This window comes from Stegastes partitus, unplaced genomic scaffold, assembly GCF_000690725.1.
Source record: "Stegastes partitus isolate 25-593 unplaced genomic scaffold, Stegastes_partitus-1.0.2 Scaffold177, whole genome shotgun sequence".
Taxonomy (NCBI): Eukaryota; Metazoa; Chordata; class Actinopteri; family Pomacentridae; genus Stegastes; species Stegastes partitus.
In genome coordinates this window covers 85,281-105,143 of record NW_007577908.1, presented here as the reverse complement: position 1 = coordinate 105,143, position 19,863 = coordinate 85,281, and the positions used below count along the sequence as shown (strand labels likewise).

General features: G+C 40.8%; 1 protein-coding gene across 2 annotated transcripts in view; it reads left to right on the top strand.

The window, feature by feature from the left end:
* The window catches only part of kdm6a (lysine (K)-specific demethylase 6A), a 58,219-nt gene that overhangs the window by 24,390 nt on the left and 13,966 nt on the right, over positions 1-19,863 (top strand). For both annotated transcript variants that reach the window (XM_008279949.1, XM_008279948.1), the window contains exons 7-15: positions 2,308-2,362; positions 2,804-2,838; positions 8,664-8,757; positions 12,579-12,705; positions 15,205-15,303; positions 16,094-16,313; positions 16,664-16,804; positions 18,549-18,641; positions 18,731-18,799. In XM_008279949.1, the coding sequence (XP_008278171.1) occupies positions 2,308-2,362; positions 2,804-2,838; positions 8,664-8,757; positions 12,579-12,705; positions 15,205-15,303; positions 16,094-16,313; positions 16,664-16,804; positions 18,549-18,641; positions 18,731-18,799 (933 nt within the window). The remainder of the gene's footprint in view (positions 1-2,307; positions 2,363-2,803; positions 2,839-8,663; positions 8,758-12,578; positions 12,706-15,204; positions 15,304-16,093; positions 16,314-16,663; positions 16,805-18,548; positions 18,642-18,730; positions 18,800-19,863) is intronic.

The window sequence follows — 19,863 nt, the reverse complement described above, 5'->3', positions numbered from 1 at the left end:
GGTGTGACAGCCTTAGTATTTATTCCACTGGACTGCATTTAACAAGCAGCTGCCCTTTAACAGCCACATTATAAATACACCTGCATGCGTCTCAGTGCTTTCGTTGCTGCAGTATCGAGCTAAGTAGGCTGCACGTGCTGCACGTCCTCAGTCTGTCTTGGATGCTCCCCCCTCCCTTCCCAGTCCTGGATCACCGCCATCGACACACACACCCACCAACACAATCTCATACACACGACTGGCCCAGTTATCTACAGGGAGGGGTGAGCAGCTGAGATTGAATAAAGGTAGCAGGGAGAGAGAGGAAATTGTTAGCGGAGACAGTTTTCTGCAGATGATGAGTCTGGGGAAGGGTGCTTTTCCTTTAGAGCAAATTGGATTGAGGAAGATGTTAGGCTTCCACTTTTACGAGGATATTTTTAAGCTAATTAGGAACCATTCACTGCACTGCAACTTATATTCCCCAGCATACATAGACAGACTTCATTCCATCAGTGGCTGCTAATTTGGCTAAAGAGAGACGAGGAAATGAGGTGGCACGTTCCTGCACTTTGTATTTATTGCAGGTGATGAGTTGGCTGTCTGTGTAGAGCTACATAGAGGAGCTTTGAACTGAGAAAGGAGGTGAGATAGAGGGGAAGGAGGGGGGGAGGCGAAGGGAGAGGTGGTGTGTGCCTGCCTGTTCCAGCTTTGAGGTATTGTGTGTCATCTCTCTGCACTCTCCACTGCAGCCGTCTGCTGAATAGTAATCAGTGACACCAGGATAGAAGAGGGGGAAGGAGGGAGGAGAGAGAGAGGGAGAGAAAGAAAGAAAGATAGCAGAGAGAGAGAGAGTGAGGAAGGCGAGACATGGGGAGGGAGGTGGAATGCCAAGCTGACAATCCTGCTGCATTATCTGCCTGGTGGTAGAGCAAGTGTGAAAGGGAAGGAAGGGAAAGGATAGAAGAGAGCTCTACAGGAGGATGCTGTGGGGTTTCCAGCAGGAGTGTGATGTGAAAGCGATCTAGGTAAAGCATTTATGTGTGTGTTTGAGAGCTGCCATTAAGGCATGTGGCTGCAGTGAGTGATGTTTTGTGGCTTGTAGCTCTGCTTAAAAGGGAGTTTATTCTGAGCAAGCTGCGCACGTGCAAGCATGGCCCTGGGTGAAGCATGCAAGGGAAGATCCAGCTGGACGGCGTTTGATTTTTATCTGTCTGACATTGACCGTCTGCTGTAAGTGTTTGTGGCTGTACCTATCATTTATCCTTTAAGGTTACAGCATTCTTCTTCTTTTTTTTTTCTTGTTCTTCTTCTTCTTCTTCTTCCTCTTCTTATTCCTCTAAGAAACCCTCTACAGTGGACCAGTGGCAACAGCCAGTACAGTCTGTTCCAGTGCTGTGTGCTAGATTGTTGTGAGCAGTTCCTGGTTTCAGGATGAGTTTTTTTCTGACCCAGATACTGGTGATGCTTTTTTAAATGCATTGAAAGCAGCATGTGTCTGCATTAGTAGCTGCATTGGAACCTGTCACCTTGAAGCCACCTATGGATCAAAGTGCTGCAGGATCAGACACCTTGATGGAATTTCATCTTTTTCATGTCTGTCAACTCTGTTTTTTTTTTTTTTCCCCCTGCTCTGCATATTTCTGACACCCTGAAGCACTACTTAAATCTGAATAATAGAGGCTTACCTACATGGCAGCATCTGGGGGAGCCCTAAGGAGGTCAAGAGAAACCAGAAGAGACACCTCCAAGTCCTGCCTCTGAAGCTAGGTGCTGCACCCGTTGGCTAATCTGATCAGTGACCCTGGATGGAGATATTTCCTAGTCGTGTGCCACGCCTTGTCAGCCCGACTAAGCCTCTGCAGACAGCTGCCTTACCCAGCAACCATGTCTTTAGTTCAGATGATGGAACAGGATGCCATTAATACCTCTGGATATCACTGTCTCGTTTTGTTTTCTGGTTGGACAGGAGAGAGGGGAGGTTGAAGCAAGATGAGTGATCCGGAGATATCTATGGTTCAGCCCCTCTGGCTATCAGTGTGCTCTCCTGTTACGGTCACAAGGGTTCATTCATGGTTTGTTGTGAATCTGTTGGGGCTTTCAATGAAGCCCAAAAAAAAAAAAAAAAGCATTTCTCCTTGGTTTCCTGAAAAGCATCAAGCCTCTTAAACAATCCAGTGCTTTGTGTTCTGAGAACTGTAATTACCAGAAGGAATTAGGTGCAGTTGATTTATATATTTTATAATGTTAACATAAATTTGTAGGCTGGCAATCATGTAAAAGTTTCTACATTTCCATTCATAGTAATTCTTTTTTCTCTTTCTGCAGCATTTTCAGCTGGCTTTGATCGACTCCAATCTCTGCACTTTGTCCAAAGCTGAAAGTAAGTAGCCTTGCTTTAATTATCGCAGCCCACTTGGAAGCCGGCCTCACGCTGCTGTGCACTGTAGTCTTAGATTTGATGCACCACCCTGTCAGTGATATATAGCACATATTGAAAGGGCATAGGAATATTTCTACAGAGCAATTTTTCCTCTCTGCTGCTGTTTCCCTGCTGACTCTGCCCAAGACTGGGGTTGCCTAGGAGACAGCACAAGGAGAGAAAAAGAGCTGGAAGTGCTTGCAAGCACATTGCACATACACACTGTGATTTCAGATTACATGTACACTCTGGGGAAAGTGTCGTACTCCCCCTCCCATCTGTGCTCCATACTGTTGGCAGTCTGTACCCACTGAGGTCTACGGGGTAAATGTGCAATATCCTACATCTTTTGGAAAGCCTAATTCTTTTTTTTTCTCTGTTTTTTTTCCTCCCTCCCCACAGTCCAGTTCCACATCGCTCATTTGTATGAGATCCAGGTAAGCAATAAGTTCAATTTCCTTCCCCTGCCCCTGGTGTTTAGTTTACTGTTATGACTGTAGATGTTAAATGCTTGTGGAGTTTAAAACACGTTTTAACCTTCTGAACCCCAAAATCTGCCTGCAAGTTTGAAAGGCGAACAAAAAAGCCGAAATTATGTTTATTGGATCCAAATACTGTAAAAATCGGGAAAAAAGCAACATATATATATATAAAATTTAGCGTTTGCTTCAGATCTTGTTTAAAAAAAATAAAAACAAAAAATACCAAACATAACAGTTCTGCTCACCTCAGTGCAACTGAGAAGCCATGATTAATTCAGAGATTTAGAAATTCGAAAAACAGATTGGATAGACTGGGAGGGAATTCAACCATACTTGATCAATAAACTTGGCTGAAACAGTAAACAGAGGAGCAAGTTGTTGGACGATACATTCAGTATGGTGAAACATCTTTTTAGTAGTCTGTAGATGCTGTAAAAATGTAAGTAGTAAAATGTCTGTAGTATTTAGATTTTTTTTTCCAGTATTGGTGACACCTGTGGTCACTTGAAAAATGTTGTACATTTTTTTTTGTTTGTTTCAATTTTTGTGAAACAAATAATGAAAGAAATTCAAAATTTGTTTTTCATTTTGTATGATAAATGGCATAACTCTGTTTTCTTGCGTATAATATATTTCTCAGTTCTTTTTAAATGTGGTTGTGCTCATTCCATTAGGGTGCAGGACTTTGTATGGAAGTGAAAAATGAGCCCACACTGATTAATACTGTGACAGGAGCTGAAAGACACAGAAAGCTGTTTGGGGTTCAGAGGGTTAAGTAGTGCAGCATTGTGCTCCTTTATTTTCTTAAAGTTTTGCAAGATTCCTGTTACTGTCTGAGTCTGATAAAGGTGCATATTTGTTGTACTATTAATGCTTTTGAGTAAATGGGTGTTAGCTGTCAGCTCTCATGGTCTCTTTGAAACTCTCAAGTGTCTGTGGTTGCATGTTTGAGGAAACAAAGTTTATAATCACAGAGCAATAGTTTATCTCGCCTTGACCTACTCACATGAGCTGTTCCCTTCCAGTGCTGAACAAGTATTATGTTGTTGGTCACTAAATTAGGTCACAACCTCTGTCATTTGAACTTTTACTCAACTGTGATCTATTTTTAATCCTGCAGACAATAACTCAGCACAATTCAAAATGCACATTGGATTGTGTTTAAAGGTGTAATTGATAGAGGATTTCCAGTCACTCTCTATTTAAGATGGCATGTCTTGGGTGCCCACCCTGAACTTGTGGCGACTGTACACCCAGTTGCCACAGCATTTATCCACTTGTGTAGTATTGTGTAGGTTTCCATCGTGTAAAACAGCTCTGGCTGCTTGGGGCATGAATATAAGACCTCGTGAGGTGTCCTGTGGTGTCTTGCACTGGGACATTGGCAGTGGATTCTGGGGTTGTCAATCGGGGCCTCTGCGGAATAGACTTGTTTTGGTGCTCAGTCGGGGGAGTCTGGAGGCGTGTGACGCTTTGTGTTCCTTGAAAGGTTCCTGAGCAGCCATTTTTGTGTTGCAGTTTGGCTAGTTGAGGCTGCTGCTGTCAGGGAAAGCCGTTGCCATGTGGTGGGGTGTGCAACTGGTTAGATGGGTGGAAACATCCCAGTGTTTCCCAGCTGAACTTTGCATTGTAACAATCAATGTAATTCACTTCACCTGTGAGCAGTTTTAATGCCGTGGTTGATCAGTTTATAGATCCTCTTTACTGCCATGTTGAAGAAGTGTGTGAAGCATTCATGTTTTAGAATTTATAACTTCTTTTCAGCAAGATCTATATATATTTAAAACTTTGTCTACTGTCAGAGCTGCAACTTCTATCAGGGACTTTATCGGTCAAACATGAACAAGCAGCTTTTTTTCCTCTTAATAAACTTCCACACTTTAAAGTCTTCACTACTTATGTTACATGAGTCTAGACAGACTTGAACGTATCCCAAATTTCTTCTAGTTTCATGTACAATTGTAATTACACTCATGGGAACACTTGTCCTAGTCTTATCTTTCTAGCTGGACCAAATGAAAGCGTGTGTATAGATGAAGTATATCGATGTGATGTGACATTCTGTCATCAAGTTGCTGTAGGTGCCATAATTGAATCTGGCACTTTTATTTCATTATGACAGTCCTGGCAGTCAGTCCACATTTTCAGCTGCGTTTGCCAAAGAACGTTGGCAAGTATTTTCAGCTATGGCCACATTAAACCCCAAAGTCACTTGTCGCTCGTCGTCTTCTGATGTTAAAGTGCCTGTGTAATGTTACTACCTCAGTCCGCCTGCTGAATGTTAATATAGAGGATGCTACATCAGCATTCCTGAAAGCAGGCATGCTGCGATTAGCTCACTGTTTGAAATACTTAGGTTTACTCCAGTGTTATGAATAGAACTAGAAGAAATGAGGTTATACATTATATAGTTGTAAATCCTTCATGAGCATGGGTGGAAGGATTTTGACTGGCTGCCACATGTCCAATAAGGTTGTTTATTAGGACATTTATTATTACTTTTAGCATCGTGTGTTAACCTGCATGTACCATAATTTCTGAACTATTGGTCTCACCTGAATATAAGCAGCACCCACTAACTTTACAAAGAAAAAAACATTTGGGCTGCACTTGTCTATAAGCTGCAGGTGTCCACGTTGTAACATGAGATATTTACTCAGAAAGATCCATCCATTATCTGTGCACCGCTTAATCCTCACTAGGGTCGTGGGGGGCTGGAGTCTATCCCAGCTGACTTAGGGTGAAGGCAGGGGACACCCTGGACAGGTCGCCAGTCTATCACAGGGCTACACTTAGAGACAGACAACCAAGCACACTCACATTCACACCTACGGACAATTTAGAATCACCAATTAACCTCGGCATGTTTTTGTGTGGGAGGAAGCTGGAGAACCCGGAGAGAACCCACGCTGCACGGGGAGAACATGCAAACTCCACGCAGAAAGATTCCGGTGTCCCCACCGGGACGCGAAACGGCGACCTTCTTGCTGCTAGGCAACAGTGCTACCAACTGCGCCACCCTGCAGCCCGCTCAGAAAGATGTTACACAGAAAGTTTTTTTTTACTTTTAAGTAAATACGTACTGGTAACGTACACAAATACGTACCGTAAATGCTTTATTCCGAACAGTGCCTGTAACATGGCTGGTTAAAAAAATACAAAATACAGCAGCCTACCAGGAAAAGTCATTGATCGCTATCTTCATCTTCCTCCTGCGCACTACAAGCACTAAAGTCGTCTTCTTCAGTGTCGGAGTTGAACATTCACAGAATTACTTTGTCACACACTTCCTCTGTCTCTCTTTCATTGTGGCCCTCAATGTCACTTTCGTCTCGAGGCAAATTCGCCCTTGAGCTTGTGTTGTCCTCTTTATCAGGCAGCAGTCCAGCCTTTTGAAACCAGTAAAAATCCATAAATTAGCTGCATCATTGTTTAAGCCACAGTGTTCAAAGTGTATGGAAAAACTGGCGGCTTATAGTCCAGAAATTACGCTACACAGTGGCATGTCGACTTTCTCCTTATTTTTACCCATCTGTGTAATTACTACTTATTAATCGCTGAGTTAGTGGCTTTTACAATTCTAAATTAGAAATCAGACTAACTCAACATGAAATTAAATATACTTATTCTTCATTTTCTTTGGTGTAATCCATTATTTCTAACAACTGAAAGAAAAGCACCCTGGTGGGTTTTCAATGCTGCAGGAAATTGGTCACTATTCCTACTGTAATGGTAAAAGCACTTAATCTTAACGATAAAAGACTACAGTATAAAATGTACAAGATTAAAAATTTTCCTTTAAGAAAAGTGCAACATATATCTAGCTAAATTACCAATTGAAGCCAGTAGTGTAGTTTGGCTTCAGAATTTCACAAAGTCAGCTGAGTTTTTTTGCCCAGCCATGTCCTTTAGACAACATATTGGTGTTGCCACAGAACCAAAGTGAAGTAAGCAGGGGCTTTGTGCTTTCATTCAGTGTAAACTAGGGATGCAACAGATCGCAAAAAAAAACACAGTTCAGATCATAACTGGGCTTTTGAGTCACAGATGGGGTGATTTTTTTGGATCATTGAAACAAAAAGAGAGATAAAAGAGGAGACCGTTTGGACATAATATCCCGGATCTCATGAAGCTTGGTGCAAAGGTGGAGCATTGCCGGATACATTTTGGTGTGGATTGGTGTTACTTTCTTTAAAACTGTAAAATAGGGCATTGGCCTTGCCAGAGAACTGCACTTTCCTGTGGCAGTAAACTGCATTTCACTCTGATGGTGACACTTTGCAGGTAATCTGCAGTTCACATGAGTGTCAAACGTTGGGTGGGAGATCTGTACAGATAAACTCAGGTCTAATGCACCATGAGTGTGAGCTGGTCGATTGAACCGTACAGAGAAGTCTGGTTGCAGAAGGTTCTGATTGCAGGAAGACTGATTAAAACATGTGATGTGAGTTAACAGTGTCTGCACCTTTGACGGCTAATCCTGCTAGCATCACTTGACAAGACATTCTGGGTGGAAAACATGCTTGCAAGTTTTATATGGAGACATAAATAAATCTTCTGACTGTAGCTGATTTTATAGGTGTAGACGTTAGTCAGTTTTGCACAGAGACGCCTCTAGTCTCCACTTTGTTACTGCAGTGCAGCAGTTCCAACAGCTGTTAGACTAAAAATTAGTTTGAACAGAGTGAAATAAGACTTCCTAATGTCAGCTCTCACCATGAAACCAAGTGATTTTATTCGATGAGCGGAGTGTTTTAAACATGTGAAGCCACTGAAGGGTTCAAGGTGAATACAAGAACTATTACATCCGCAGTTTTTACTGTGGACTTGGTATTTAACTGTCAACAGTAAAACTGTAAAAATAAAAAATAAAAAAAGCTTCTACATTAGTATGAGTACAGTATTTATTCTATTGAAACCACTTGTTGGTGCTACGACACTGTTTTCAGGACTAATTGGAAATTCTGTCAACAAGAAAAGGTCCTTTTGCCTGCACTTAGAAGTATAGTCTGACCGTAAACATGTCCAGATGACAGTGTTTTAGAGTTTTAACTGAGTCTTTAGCCTTTTTGTTAAGTCTTCAGTTAAAATAGGTGCTTTAAATTGATCATGGGAGTCGAGCAGCTGTTCAGATATTCCTTCATATCGATGTTTGTCGTCTGGCCCGGCCCTGGCTCGATGACAGTTATAAGTCGCAACAGGAAAGAACCATTAAGAGCCCCTCTCATTTATGTGCCTCGAGTGTCAATGTTTGCCCTGAGGTGTCTTCATTGTGTGCAGACAGGAAGAGTCCAGGACCAGACTGTGTGTGTGTGTGTGTAGCAGTGTGCTCAAACCTGCACAAAGACTTGTGGACATTTGCAGCTTTAAAGTGTGTAGAAATGGGGGCGGCTTGTTTCTAAGAAGTCTGTGTTTGAGCTGATAAGGGAACACTCAGCCTCCACCTATCGGTCCAGACCCAAGGTCAGTAAGGTCGGCAAGTTAAAACAAACTGCAGCTTTACCTCAGACCAGACAGCTCAGGTTTCCTCAAAACACAAAGCATGCCGTGCACTTAATGCACACATACATTTACGTGCAGACACGCACACTTAGAGCTGCCAGACGTGTTGAGTCTGGCCTGTCCTCGTCTTCCTCGTCGACCCTCCCCCGTGTGTGTGCGTCTGGCTGGTCATTATGAGTGTGAGGAGGTCTTTAGACTCTTTGTCTGTCCAGATAGAACCGTAAAACACTGTCTGGCTTAAACAACCCTTCTGTTTCTTTTCTTACTCTACCTTGCAGAAGAAATACAGAGCAGCGAAAGAAGCGTATGAAAGTCTGTTGCAGACAGAAAATCTTCCTGCGCAGGTGAAGGCGACCACACTGCAACAACTTGGTGAGTGTCTTCTCCCTGTACATGTCCATGTCCACAAGTGAAATATAGCCGATTACGCTGGATAAACTGTACTTTGTGATCTTCTGTATCAAGATCTGCTCAGTTTGTTTGTGATTATGTATAATGCATTTGTTGTTTTGGGTGCGATTGTAGTTTTTGTTGTGTTACATTATTTTATTTGGTCATAAACTCGTCTTCTGCTACTTTTATACTTATTGTCACAGTGCAGGTTTGAGCGTGTCTGCTGCAACAGAATGTTGTTTTCTCTCGTTCCCTTCCCCCACCTGTGGTTTAGACGTGCATCATGCGCATCTAAATCCCAAATTAAAGTTATTTACTTAATTTAGGAGCCTGCTTTGCTTGGAAAGATGCTTTGTTCAAACCTCAGGATGCAGGAGTCTCAGCTTTGCTTGGCTCCATGGTGTGCCGTTAGACACATTTCAAGCTAACTAGTTTACACAGTGATGTTTTTATTTAAGAAAAAAAGCTTTATTCTTTTCTTAGTAATGTAATGATGCTCCTATTGTGGGTTTAAGGCAGTCCAGCTGAAAGAAATTATTGAATCAGTTTTGTTCATATTATCTGTCTGTTGATATTTTGAATTATTAAAAGTTTACAGAAGTTGTTCTCAATTACACTGCAACAGTTGTCAGGGTCAAACAGAGAGATCCTGCTTTCACGTGTCATATCTTAGTCCACTCAGTCACCAGTTCGCTACAAATCTCCAGATATTTTACTTAAATTAAAATGCTAATGCAGCCATGTGAAGCTGCTCCATGGCAAGTAGAAGTCCTGCAGTAGAAAATACATAAGAATTCACAGCAAAATGCTCTGCTTTGGTCTCTCTGACTGATATTTTTTTATCTGCACAATCATTAGATTATTAATAGTGAAGCATCAGTCTGTTGGCAGTTACTGTTGAAGCTGCTGCAGGTCTGAACTACTTTATATCCAGTTTTATATACAGAGACACAAGCTAAATCTGAGGGTTAATGGCAGAGAAACGACAAAAAACTTAGTTCTGATACACAGATCTGTTGTCAGGTTTTCTCTGTCTTTGACTGTGGTGAGATATGGCCTCATTAAACTGAAAGTTAGCCATGTAAGAAAGTTTCAGTGGAGCTGTTAAAAACTCATAAATATCTGAAATGTGAGCTGATTTCACACTGCTGTTTGTAAGAAGCCAAAAAGGTTTTGAAAAGTGGTTTAGTCTTTAACTACAAGTTGTATTTTTAAGCCTTTTCTTTTATCCATTGGTCAAATCTACATTGTAAAAGTAACTTAACCCTTCAGATAAATGTTTTGTTGTAGAAAGTCTGATATTTTTCTTAGATTGTTGTGGCGTGGAAACATAAAATAGCATAAAATGAAAATGCTCACAAAGTACAAGTACTTGAGTAAATGTCTTGTGTGCCACTGATTACAGTGATGCACAGTGACAGCTCGGACTAGCTAAGTGCTAACAACGTGCTGAGAAATGTTAAAGATCACGTAAAGCGTCTGAATTCTAGTCATGGCAGCTCAGATGACTCACTGTTTTGTCTTTTTATTTCTTTAAATTCTTTAAAATATGAAATGGATGAAAACACACAAACCTCACCTTGTTAAAGGAATCATGCTTAAAGCAGTTCTTTGAGTCGCCTGTTCAAAAGTAGAATATATACATTTAGGCTTCAGGGCAAGAACAGAAAAGGCCTATTAATTCCTGAAGATCATTAAATGCTTGAAGCTATGCTGATTTTCCTCCACATCCTACTTGAAAGTATAATTAGATGGCACCTGTTGCTAAAGTACTGAACACATCAGGTTCTTGATTAGATGAGTGCAGGGCATCTGATTGGCTGACATTTGGTGTTTCTGTAATAAACAAATGGAAAAGTTCATTTGTCTGGTTTCCCACTTCTGTAAGTAGACAACTGTTAACGCTTCAGTGAATAAAATAATGGCAAGTGTTTTCATTGGGCACTAAGTAGGTTATTTTTCCCTTCAATAAAATCATACATTGTCCCGCTGACATGGTTCGGATATTGCCAGATTCCAGACTGTCTCTGCCACACAACTATAAAAAGTCCTGCCCTCTGCCAGGATTGTAAAATGATAAACATGTAAAAAATAATATGGCAATTTCACAATAGAAATGTATTGTTATCCTTGACATAAAGGCTAATATAGATTATCTGCAAGTATCGTATTAAATGATGGACAATCTGGATAACCGTGATCAAGATTAGAGCTTAAAAGTACATTTAGTAAAAGTAGCCTGAAAATGTCTCAGGGCTCATTGGATTAATGTCGGCTCTGTGATATAATATCAAGAACGAAGTACTGACTGGTTGCACTTTGTCAAGCCGAGGCTGTGCTGACATTGGTAAAAGTGTTGGAGTCACCGCCAATATTTCAGTATTTTGCCATATGAAAGAAGTGCCTGTGGTCTTTTTAGGTTTCCTTTTTGAAGTATCTGTGTTACTGAGTGATTTGGGAGCTCGTTAAGTTTGCTATGTAGCTTATTCAGGATTTTTGATTGATCCACAAACAGAGAAGGCAATGAATCTGGGTATCATTATTTGACAGAAATAGAAGCATTCTCTGGTAATGGTGATGTGGGATTATTATTTGACAAACAAAAGTGTTTATTTGACATTTAACAAAACTGGAGCTTTTTTGGTCATTGGCTAAAACTTCTGAAATGGGTCAGAAATTCAATCATGTGGGGAAAACCCTGTTATAGTTTGAAAAGTCAAGTGTGAATGCCTTTCATTGCACAATGGGGTTAAAGACCGCTGATACATTTTTCCATTTAAAAAAAAGCCAAACAGCTATTGCCTGTAACTGTAACTTAAAAATCATTTTGTAAAATGTGGTTAAAATAAATGAGCTCCTCTGACATGTATTTCATTCATTCATTGTGCAGGAGTCTGTTTAAAACTTTAGGAAATGAAATACATTTAAACATTGCTTAGGTCCAGTGCAGGGTTGACTTTGAGTCATTACATTTTCAATACATTGGTAGAACCCTGGCAGATAATGCTTAAGGTAAAGCTTTAGCTCTAAACTTGAACCTGCACTTAATTATTTGATGAAAATTCCTTGCACTTGCACTGGTTGCCCTCAAATTAAATTTGGCTTTTGTACATCAAACAAACAGTAAAAAAAAAAGAAACATGTTTGCTTTGGTGATAATTTATTAATTGGCATTTATCCACACCTTCAAGGTCACACCCCTGACAGTAGCAGCAGGGATGTTTGATTAACGCTTCTTTGTGCGTTTTTCTCTGCAATCTGCAGACAGACTTCCATTTTCTCCTCCTCCACTGTGCAGACAGAAACCCCCCACTGGCTCACCCAGTCGTAAAAACCATTCCCAGTCTAGCCTGCTGGGGTTGTCATGGTGACCTGTGGAGCTTGCCACAGGTGTATAGGAGAGGAACTGGGGAGGTCTGTGATTGCTTGTCTTCCTGAGAGACTGTGTATTTGTTGGAAATTGCCCATTACTGCTTGGCGTGCGTCTGGGTGTGTGGAAGTGCTTGGAAAGCAGGGAGGAGTTGTTTGTAAAGGCTGCTTCATATGAAACCTTTTGAAGTGTGTGAAGAATGCCACCTCCTCCTCCTTTTTCTGCCTCTGTGGTTGAAGCCCCTTTGGAAAGACACGCCATTTGTTTAGTTTCAGTCCATTTGCACATCAGACAGTGATCTTCCCTTTTTCGTTTTGTCTTTAGATTCAGGTACCTGAGTCACTCACAGCTCTCATTGTGCTGCTGCGTGTGTTTGCTCCCAGCGGTTTGTTGGAGGTGTTTTTGAAGACTAACCCCTGATCTGTTGCAGGCTGGATGCATCACACGGTGGAGCAGCTGGGGGATAAAGGCACCAAGGACAGCTATGCCATCCAGTGTCTGCAGAAATCTTTAGAAGCAGACCCCAACTCTGGCCAGTCCTGGTACTTTCTTGGCAGGTAAGACAAACAAAGGTGTGAGTGTTTGTGTGTTTTGCTGGGCTAAACTCGAACCTGTCAGTTTCTGGGATGTTTTGTGAGTCCTGATTAGACTGTTTGTTTTTCCTAGAAGATATCGGCCAGTGTACTATAAAAACCTCGGCTACAGGTGGTTGGTTCGTTGTATTTATTAGTGAATGATTCTCTACTGGCCAAATGAGGCCCATGTTTGGCAGTTTCTCCTACCAGTCATTTAGGTGGGTGGCACGACCCTCCAGTGGGACCTCCCTGCCTGTCCAAGATAAAACAAAAAACAAAAAAACAATATGGATATGAAAAAATCTTTACCATTTACCTAGTTTATCTGCACACATTTCGCTTTACCTCAGCTTCAGAGTCTTAAATGTGTTTTGCAGTCATTTACCGTCAAAGGAGGGATTTGTGGTTTTTCAGCAAACTAATACTGATTATTAGTAAACGACGAGACCAATAACTGATATTTAGAACTGTTGTACATGAACAGTTTGGTGTTGATATTTAAAATAAAATGAACTGCAAGACAAAGCTTTAAAATGTCTTTATATGTTTTTTTTTACATATGTTTAATAAAAAAGATCTCGTCAATATTTATCCTTCAGTACTGATTGGCTCATGTCACGTAACCAATCAGATAGTGAGGCGGATGTTGCTTGATACCACAGGATGCTGACTACAGATAAAGAAATGCAGCTGCATCAGAGCCAAAGTAGCTCATTTTTTAAATGTACACGCTTTATTGGGAATCCCTTTTAAAAATTACAATACCAGTAATTTGAAATATGTTAAATATTGGATCCAATAATCGGTTGATGTCTACATTAAAGCTAGAGTATGCGATTTATTCTGGAGGCATTTGTGGTTGTGTTTGTTGAAAGAATTTTTCAATTCCTGACAGAATTCAATAAATCATGAGCTCTGATGATAATAAAATGGAAAAAAAAACGTCTCTCATCTGCAGCTGTCATAAGTCATAGCATTTGGTCCACATGGTTCGCTCACTGGAGTTTTCCACAAGGTTAGGTGAACCCGTTGCTGGTGCTGGCTGCAGATAGCACAAGAACTGCAGCCACATTTTACAAAACCTGCAACATCTTGCAGTGTTAAACCTCCATCAAATCCATTTGTATTTGCGCATCTCTCAGTGCTCTCTGTGGTCTCTGTCCTCCTCCAGGTGTCTGTGTTTATTCATCGCCTGGCTGCACTGTTGCACCCTGTAATTATCTCACATTAGTCTATACTGGCCTTGAATTGGATGTTTTGCTAATGTTGTGATGCAGCCTACTTGTGTGTTTTTAGACATGAGGTAGCTTTAATGCACTGTGAATGCTGTCTGTTGAGGATTAGCCCTCCTGCAATATTCACACAGTGCGTGTTTATGTGTTGTTGAGGGAAACTTGAAGGGAAGACGTGAGACTTTTTCCAAGTGCGTGCTTTCAAAACCCAGCTTACTCTTTGCTGGTTTTTTACGATCCTGTATTCTCTGGCTTTAAAAGCTCCACAACAAGTGTCAATCAATCTAAAACCAAAGATGGAGAGACGTCGACCCCAAACTTTGTTTTTGTAGGCGCCCAACCTCAATCTGGCAGCATTAGCGAGGATGCTCAAAGCTAGTTTTGCTGATAGCGTTACAACTGCACCCTCTAGTTAGGTAGGTTGCATTAGCTGGCGATTAGCAAGACAATTTTGGTCTTGCTAATAGTAAAGTAAGTTTGTCCATCAAGTGGTCAAAGCTAAGTGTCTTTTGTGGCTCATTAGCTCCTAACCTTTACTGTCTGGATCAACTCTGCAGTTATCAAAATGAGACAAAGAGAGACACTATTGTGAAGCTGCACAAACCAGTCCTTGATTTTATTTATTTTTGGGCAGCAAACGCACTGGACAAAATTTTTAGAGTTGTTACTGTCAATCTTAGGCCTATTTAGACTCTTGATGACAGACCACTGCAGTTTAATCACTGCTGTTGACTATATGTTGGTAATGTTACTGCCTTAATGCACCTGTTTCATTCACGTCCCACAACACTGGACCTACGTCACACACAGGTTACCCACAAGTTCCTTAAAGTAATGGCTCAGCCAGCAACAGGCGTCCCACCTCAGTTTCAGTTTGTGTTGTTATGTTGATAAACAAGTCGTGGACTCGAAGAATCTGAGTTGAATCAGGAAACTTTGATTGATGCTTTAAAACATAGATGATCAGTGAGCTGCCCTAAACTCATCAGTTTGTGCATGTAATCAGAGGTGTAAAAAGTATTGTTAAAAAAACCTGTAGCTGTACCTGTGTATCAAAAGCTGCTTTATTGGAGAGAATAACTGCTGAATAATGTTTGCGCTACAAGTCACTTGACCTGAAGTTTGATGTAAAGTGGCCTCAGCAAGACCACACACAAAAACTAAGCTGGTTTGAAACTGTAGGAATGAATTTGAGTGTTTAATTGTTAGCAGTTGTTTTATTATCATTTTTTCTCTCTTTTCTCTGCAGGTGCTACTCCAGTATTGGGAAGGTGCAGGATGCCTTCATCTCTTACCGCCAGTCCATCGATAAGTCGGAGGCCAGTGCTGACACCTGGTGCTCCATAGGGTGAGAGCAGAACATGTTGTGTATTATTATACTGAGGACAGTAATAAAGGTCACAACCACAGGGTAGTCAACATCTTTGTTTCTTTCTTTAGTAGTTGCTGCACTGAAAACAAAAGCATTTACAGTGTTTACATATGCAAGGATTGAAAAATCCTGGAATTTCCGTCTTACAGTTTTAATTTGTTTCCACACTTGTCTCCGCTCTGCTTTGTGTAAATACTGCCTGCAGTTCAGCTGAATTTCTTTTTTATACGTAAGTCTTTCTAGCTGATTCTCTTGTTGCTTCTTAGTTGGAAGAGGAGCACAGATTTTTTTTTTTTTTTTCGGCTTACATTTTATTAAGTTTTCCAATAACACAGCATGTCAGTGACAGAAAGTTGAAAATCCAACAACTCTGTCTGTTTTTACAGTTTCTGGCTCTGATAAATGCTATATATAATTTTGGCTTATTAAAGAAAACAAAAACATAACGTCTTTCAAAAATGCAGGTGATTTTTGAGGTTCAGGGTTTTCTTGACATCATGTTTAGTTGTGAGGGAGAAATAGCAGGTGTAGGGTTGATCTGTTGAGGTGTGGTTTGTGCTCAGGGCCTCAGTAGCTCTCAAAAGGCCTCATGGAGATGCAGCAGCTGCAGTGCGACAGAGGACCTGGGGAGAGCAGCAGGAGAGTAAATCTATAGTTAGAAGTATGAAGAGCAGGTTATGTCCCCGGAGAATCGTTGAGATCAGTAATGCTCAGGAAGATAAGGGCCTAAATCCTGGATGTTCTCTTGTGTTTGCGCTGCCTGCAGGGTGCTCTACCAGCAGCAGAACCAGCCTATGGATGCACTGCAGGCCTACATCTGCGCCGTTCAACTGGACCACAGCCACGCAGCCGCCTGGATGGACCTGGGCACGCTCTACGAATCCTGCGGCCAGCCGCACGACGCTATCAAGTGCTACATCAACGCTACGCGCAGCAAGGCCTGTCTCAACACCGCTGCTCTCACACAGCGCATCAAACTGCTGCAGGTGGGGCTGTTAGACGACGCACCAACCAGCGTCCTCTGTTAGATGTTGTGCAGTATTTTTGGTGTGTGTGCATTAAAGTGCTGTGTTTATTGCCAAGCATTGCCAAAGCAATCAGCTTTTTTTAAATGCAGATTGTGCTTTTGTCATTTTGATTTCAGACCACAGAGATATGAATAATAATTCATATTGGTGTGTTTTTTTCTCTCACTTAATTGTAAAGCATACCTTCATGGCATTGAACATTTCTGTTATTTTCCGCTTACCTACAAGTAAGCTGTAGTCTCTGTAGTGCCTTTCATTGTTAAACCAAGTTCAGCACTAAAGTTTGTTTCTTACGCAATTTCTCCTAGGCTCAGTTGTGTAACCTACAGCCAGGTAGTCTGCAGAATAAGAGTAAAATGCTTCCTAGTATTGAGGAGGCGTGGAGCCTACCCATTCCTGCTGAGCTCACGTCCAGGCAGGGGGCCTTGAACACTGCACAGGCACAGCAGGTGAGATCCAGCTCATACAAGAGACGCCAGCCTCTTGGAAACTACTTGAACAACAAATTTATGAGGACTAATTACGCTGAGGCCTCGCTCTGATACTTTTGGACGTTTTATCCACGTCACACAATATTGATGTTTCCAAAATTACGGTTTGCATCTGCGGCCACTTGAAAGATAAAACTGGATCCAGTCTGAAGGAATTGGAGCGAGGCCCATATTGCAATAATCTAATTGCTAGAATGTAGTTGCCCTTCGTGGTGCCTCTCTGGGCAAATGGCAAGTGTTAGAATTATTAAGCAATGCTACGAGGAACTCATTATGTCCCACAACCCTTATCCTTTTTGCAAAGACGCACAAATCTTGTGCAGTCATTGCAATGTTCTTGGCAAGCTGCAAGGCTGAAAATGCATGCTTAATGGATGGAGTATATTAAGAAGTATGGATGCATGTATTTGACACTCGTTTGTCTCAATTTTACTTCTTTAAAATTGTTTTTTTTTCTCTACCTGTCACAGCCCTAAATCTTAGCTGTACACTTTTGGTCTAAAGGCGGCCCACCACCCCATCAATACATCAGTTTTAGTCCTCTTATTTTCCTGCTATAATTAGTTTTTATGTGGCTTTGTCTATTATTCAAATATTTAACCCACATCATCCTCTTCACTACAAATAACTTCATTTCCATCCAGCTTCATCTACACAATCACCAAACAGAAATAATGAGGTCATTTTAATTTGCTCCATTATTGAAGTTGGATGTGTGATGGATTCAATGCAACCAAATACTGTCTCCAGTTAAGAGTAGCATGTTTCCATAACATAATATGCACTTTTGGAAGTATTGCATAAGAAACTGCAAAAAAAGAGAAACTGCAACTTGCAAAAATGTTGTTATGCTAGCTTGAGGTGGGTTTTGACTTCACTGGAAAGAGTTAATGCCTCGTGGGAGATGAAAACAACTTTTTTAAAATGTAAGTTCTGATATAGCAAATATTTAGTAAACATAACTTAGAAGCTGTTTCTGCTTCTCTTTATCTTTGATTCGTGATGGTGCGAAATGTAACCGATACCAGCTGACGTGAAAGAATTTTTATTTTTATTTTTATTTTTACCACATTCCTGATTGGACAGAATAAAATAGAATATGATAGAATAGAATATTTTTTGATCCCCCATTGGGGAATATTATTAAAATTGGAAAGCATTTCTGAAGACTTCCCTCCATTTGTCTCTTATAGACAAAGTTTTTTCTTCTTGTTTGAGGTCTTTTAGCGGTCGGCAAGCAGTTGGTTTTGTCTGTAGCGTCTCTTTCTACGACCCTGTACAGACTAATTGGTTCACTCCAAAGCAGTAGAAACGAGCTTAAATGACATTTTCTCTTTTTTTGTTTGACTTTCAAACATTCCAAAAGTTTGCTTTAAGTTACTTTCCCAATTTTATGGAAACATGGCTACTGGTCTTATAACCTCTCGGAATATGACCTTGATCAAATGAAGGTGTGAACATAATTCATATTTTGAACAGAGTATTGTCATACATGCATTGTTTAAATGCTCAAATCGCTGTGCATGTACATATGTAGTATCAAGTGTGTCCTTCAGTGTCATTGTGCAGAAAAGTTTGGATTTTTAGTGCTCCATCTTTTGAAGCATCACATTAGGGCTAATTTTGAACTTGAAAAGAAGCGTCGCTGGTATTGTTGGTAATGTGTGTCCTCACAAGCTGTGTGTCTGTGCTGGATTTCCAGGCCTGTAAGGGGGAGGGAGGCCAGTCTGCCAACAATCATACAGACCCACAGGCCAGTCCTGCCAAGAGGAAACGCACTGCCAGCCCAGCAAAGGTACAGTTAGGGACACCAACATTGATGTTTCTGGTGGATGGAAGTGAAATATGTGAGCCGTGGTATACATTTCTTCATCTCATTTACAGGGTGCTGCAGATTCGTGCCCCAATCAACAGCAAATCCCCAGCTGGTACCTAACACCACAGAAGCTTCAGGTAGGAAAAGCTCTTTTTGTTATCACTATACACAGAAACTTTCCTGACAGAGATGAAGCAGTTATGAGTCCAGCACACCTGGTGCATTACCAGCTTACGTAAACCTACTAAAAAGACATTAAAAGGTCTTTCCACGAAGTCAGAACAGAGAACTTCATTAGCTGATTTTGACTCTTTTCTTTACGTCTTTTTGCTCCTGTCACATTTTCATCAGTGTGGACTCATTTTCCACTGCAATATAAAGTCCTGCCCCTCTATGGAAACAGCACAACCATGACTAGAAATAGAGTGGACTCAGAAAGGTCCTCTGTGCTGTATGCCACAGTTAGAATTACCATTAGCATAGTAAGGAATTGGAAAATAACAAAAGCAAAATGTCTTTGATTATATATTTTACAACCACTGGATTACAAATAGACATGACATGCACAGTATTTTTCCAGGTGGCCAGAGATGTTGCCAATTTTTGGGATAAAAGGATGGCTCCACATGTTAAAGATGTTTTCTATTTACAATTTTACAACCCTCAACCTCAAACGCCATGTTTTTCATATCAACTCTAGGAAAATATTTTGCCGAGCTGATTGTGTCTTCCAGCAACTTGCTCCTCTGTACAGTGTTTTTTGAACATGCCTCACTGATTTTACTGGTCAAGAAACTAATGTTCCTCTCAAAATTTGCTTGTTGTCTTATCAGTACTATTTGCGAACACAGCCTGCAGTTCACCCCAAGAGTGACTATTGTATTATGTTATTGTAATAACGTTAATGTGTTAGGCTGTCACCTTATTAGCTGCTGCAAAGATGATACCAAACGAAATTTCGTTGCAACTTTTGTACAATGACAATAAAGCTTCTTCTTAATAAATGGAACTCTTCAATTGAAGCAGTTAAGGAGAAGCATACAAAAAGATCAAAAACGTTGCAGTCTTGGTTGTGTTAATTCTTTGTATTTTTTTGTAGACTCTACTGTATTTTGGGCACATTTTGATTATCATGAAATATCACAGTTTTAAGCTTAGATTTGGTTTATTTACCTTTTGAACTGCCACATATGACACATTC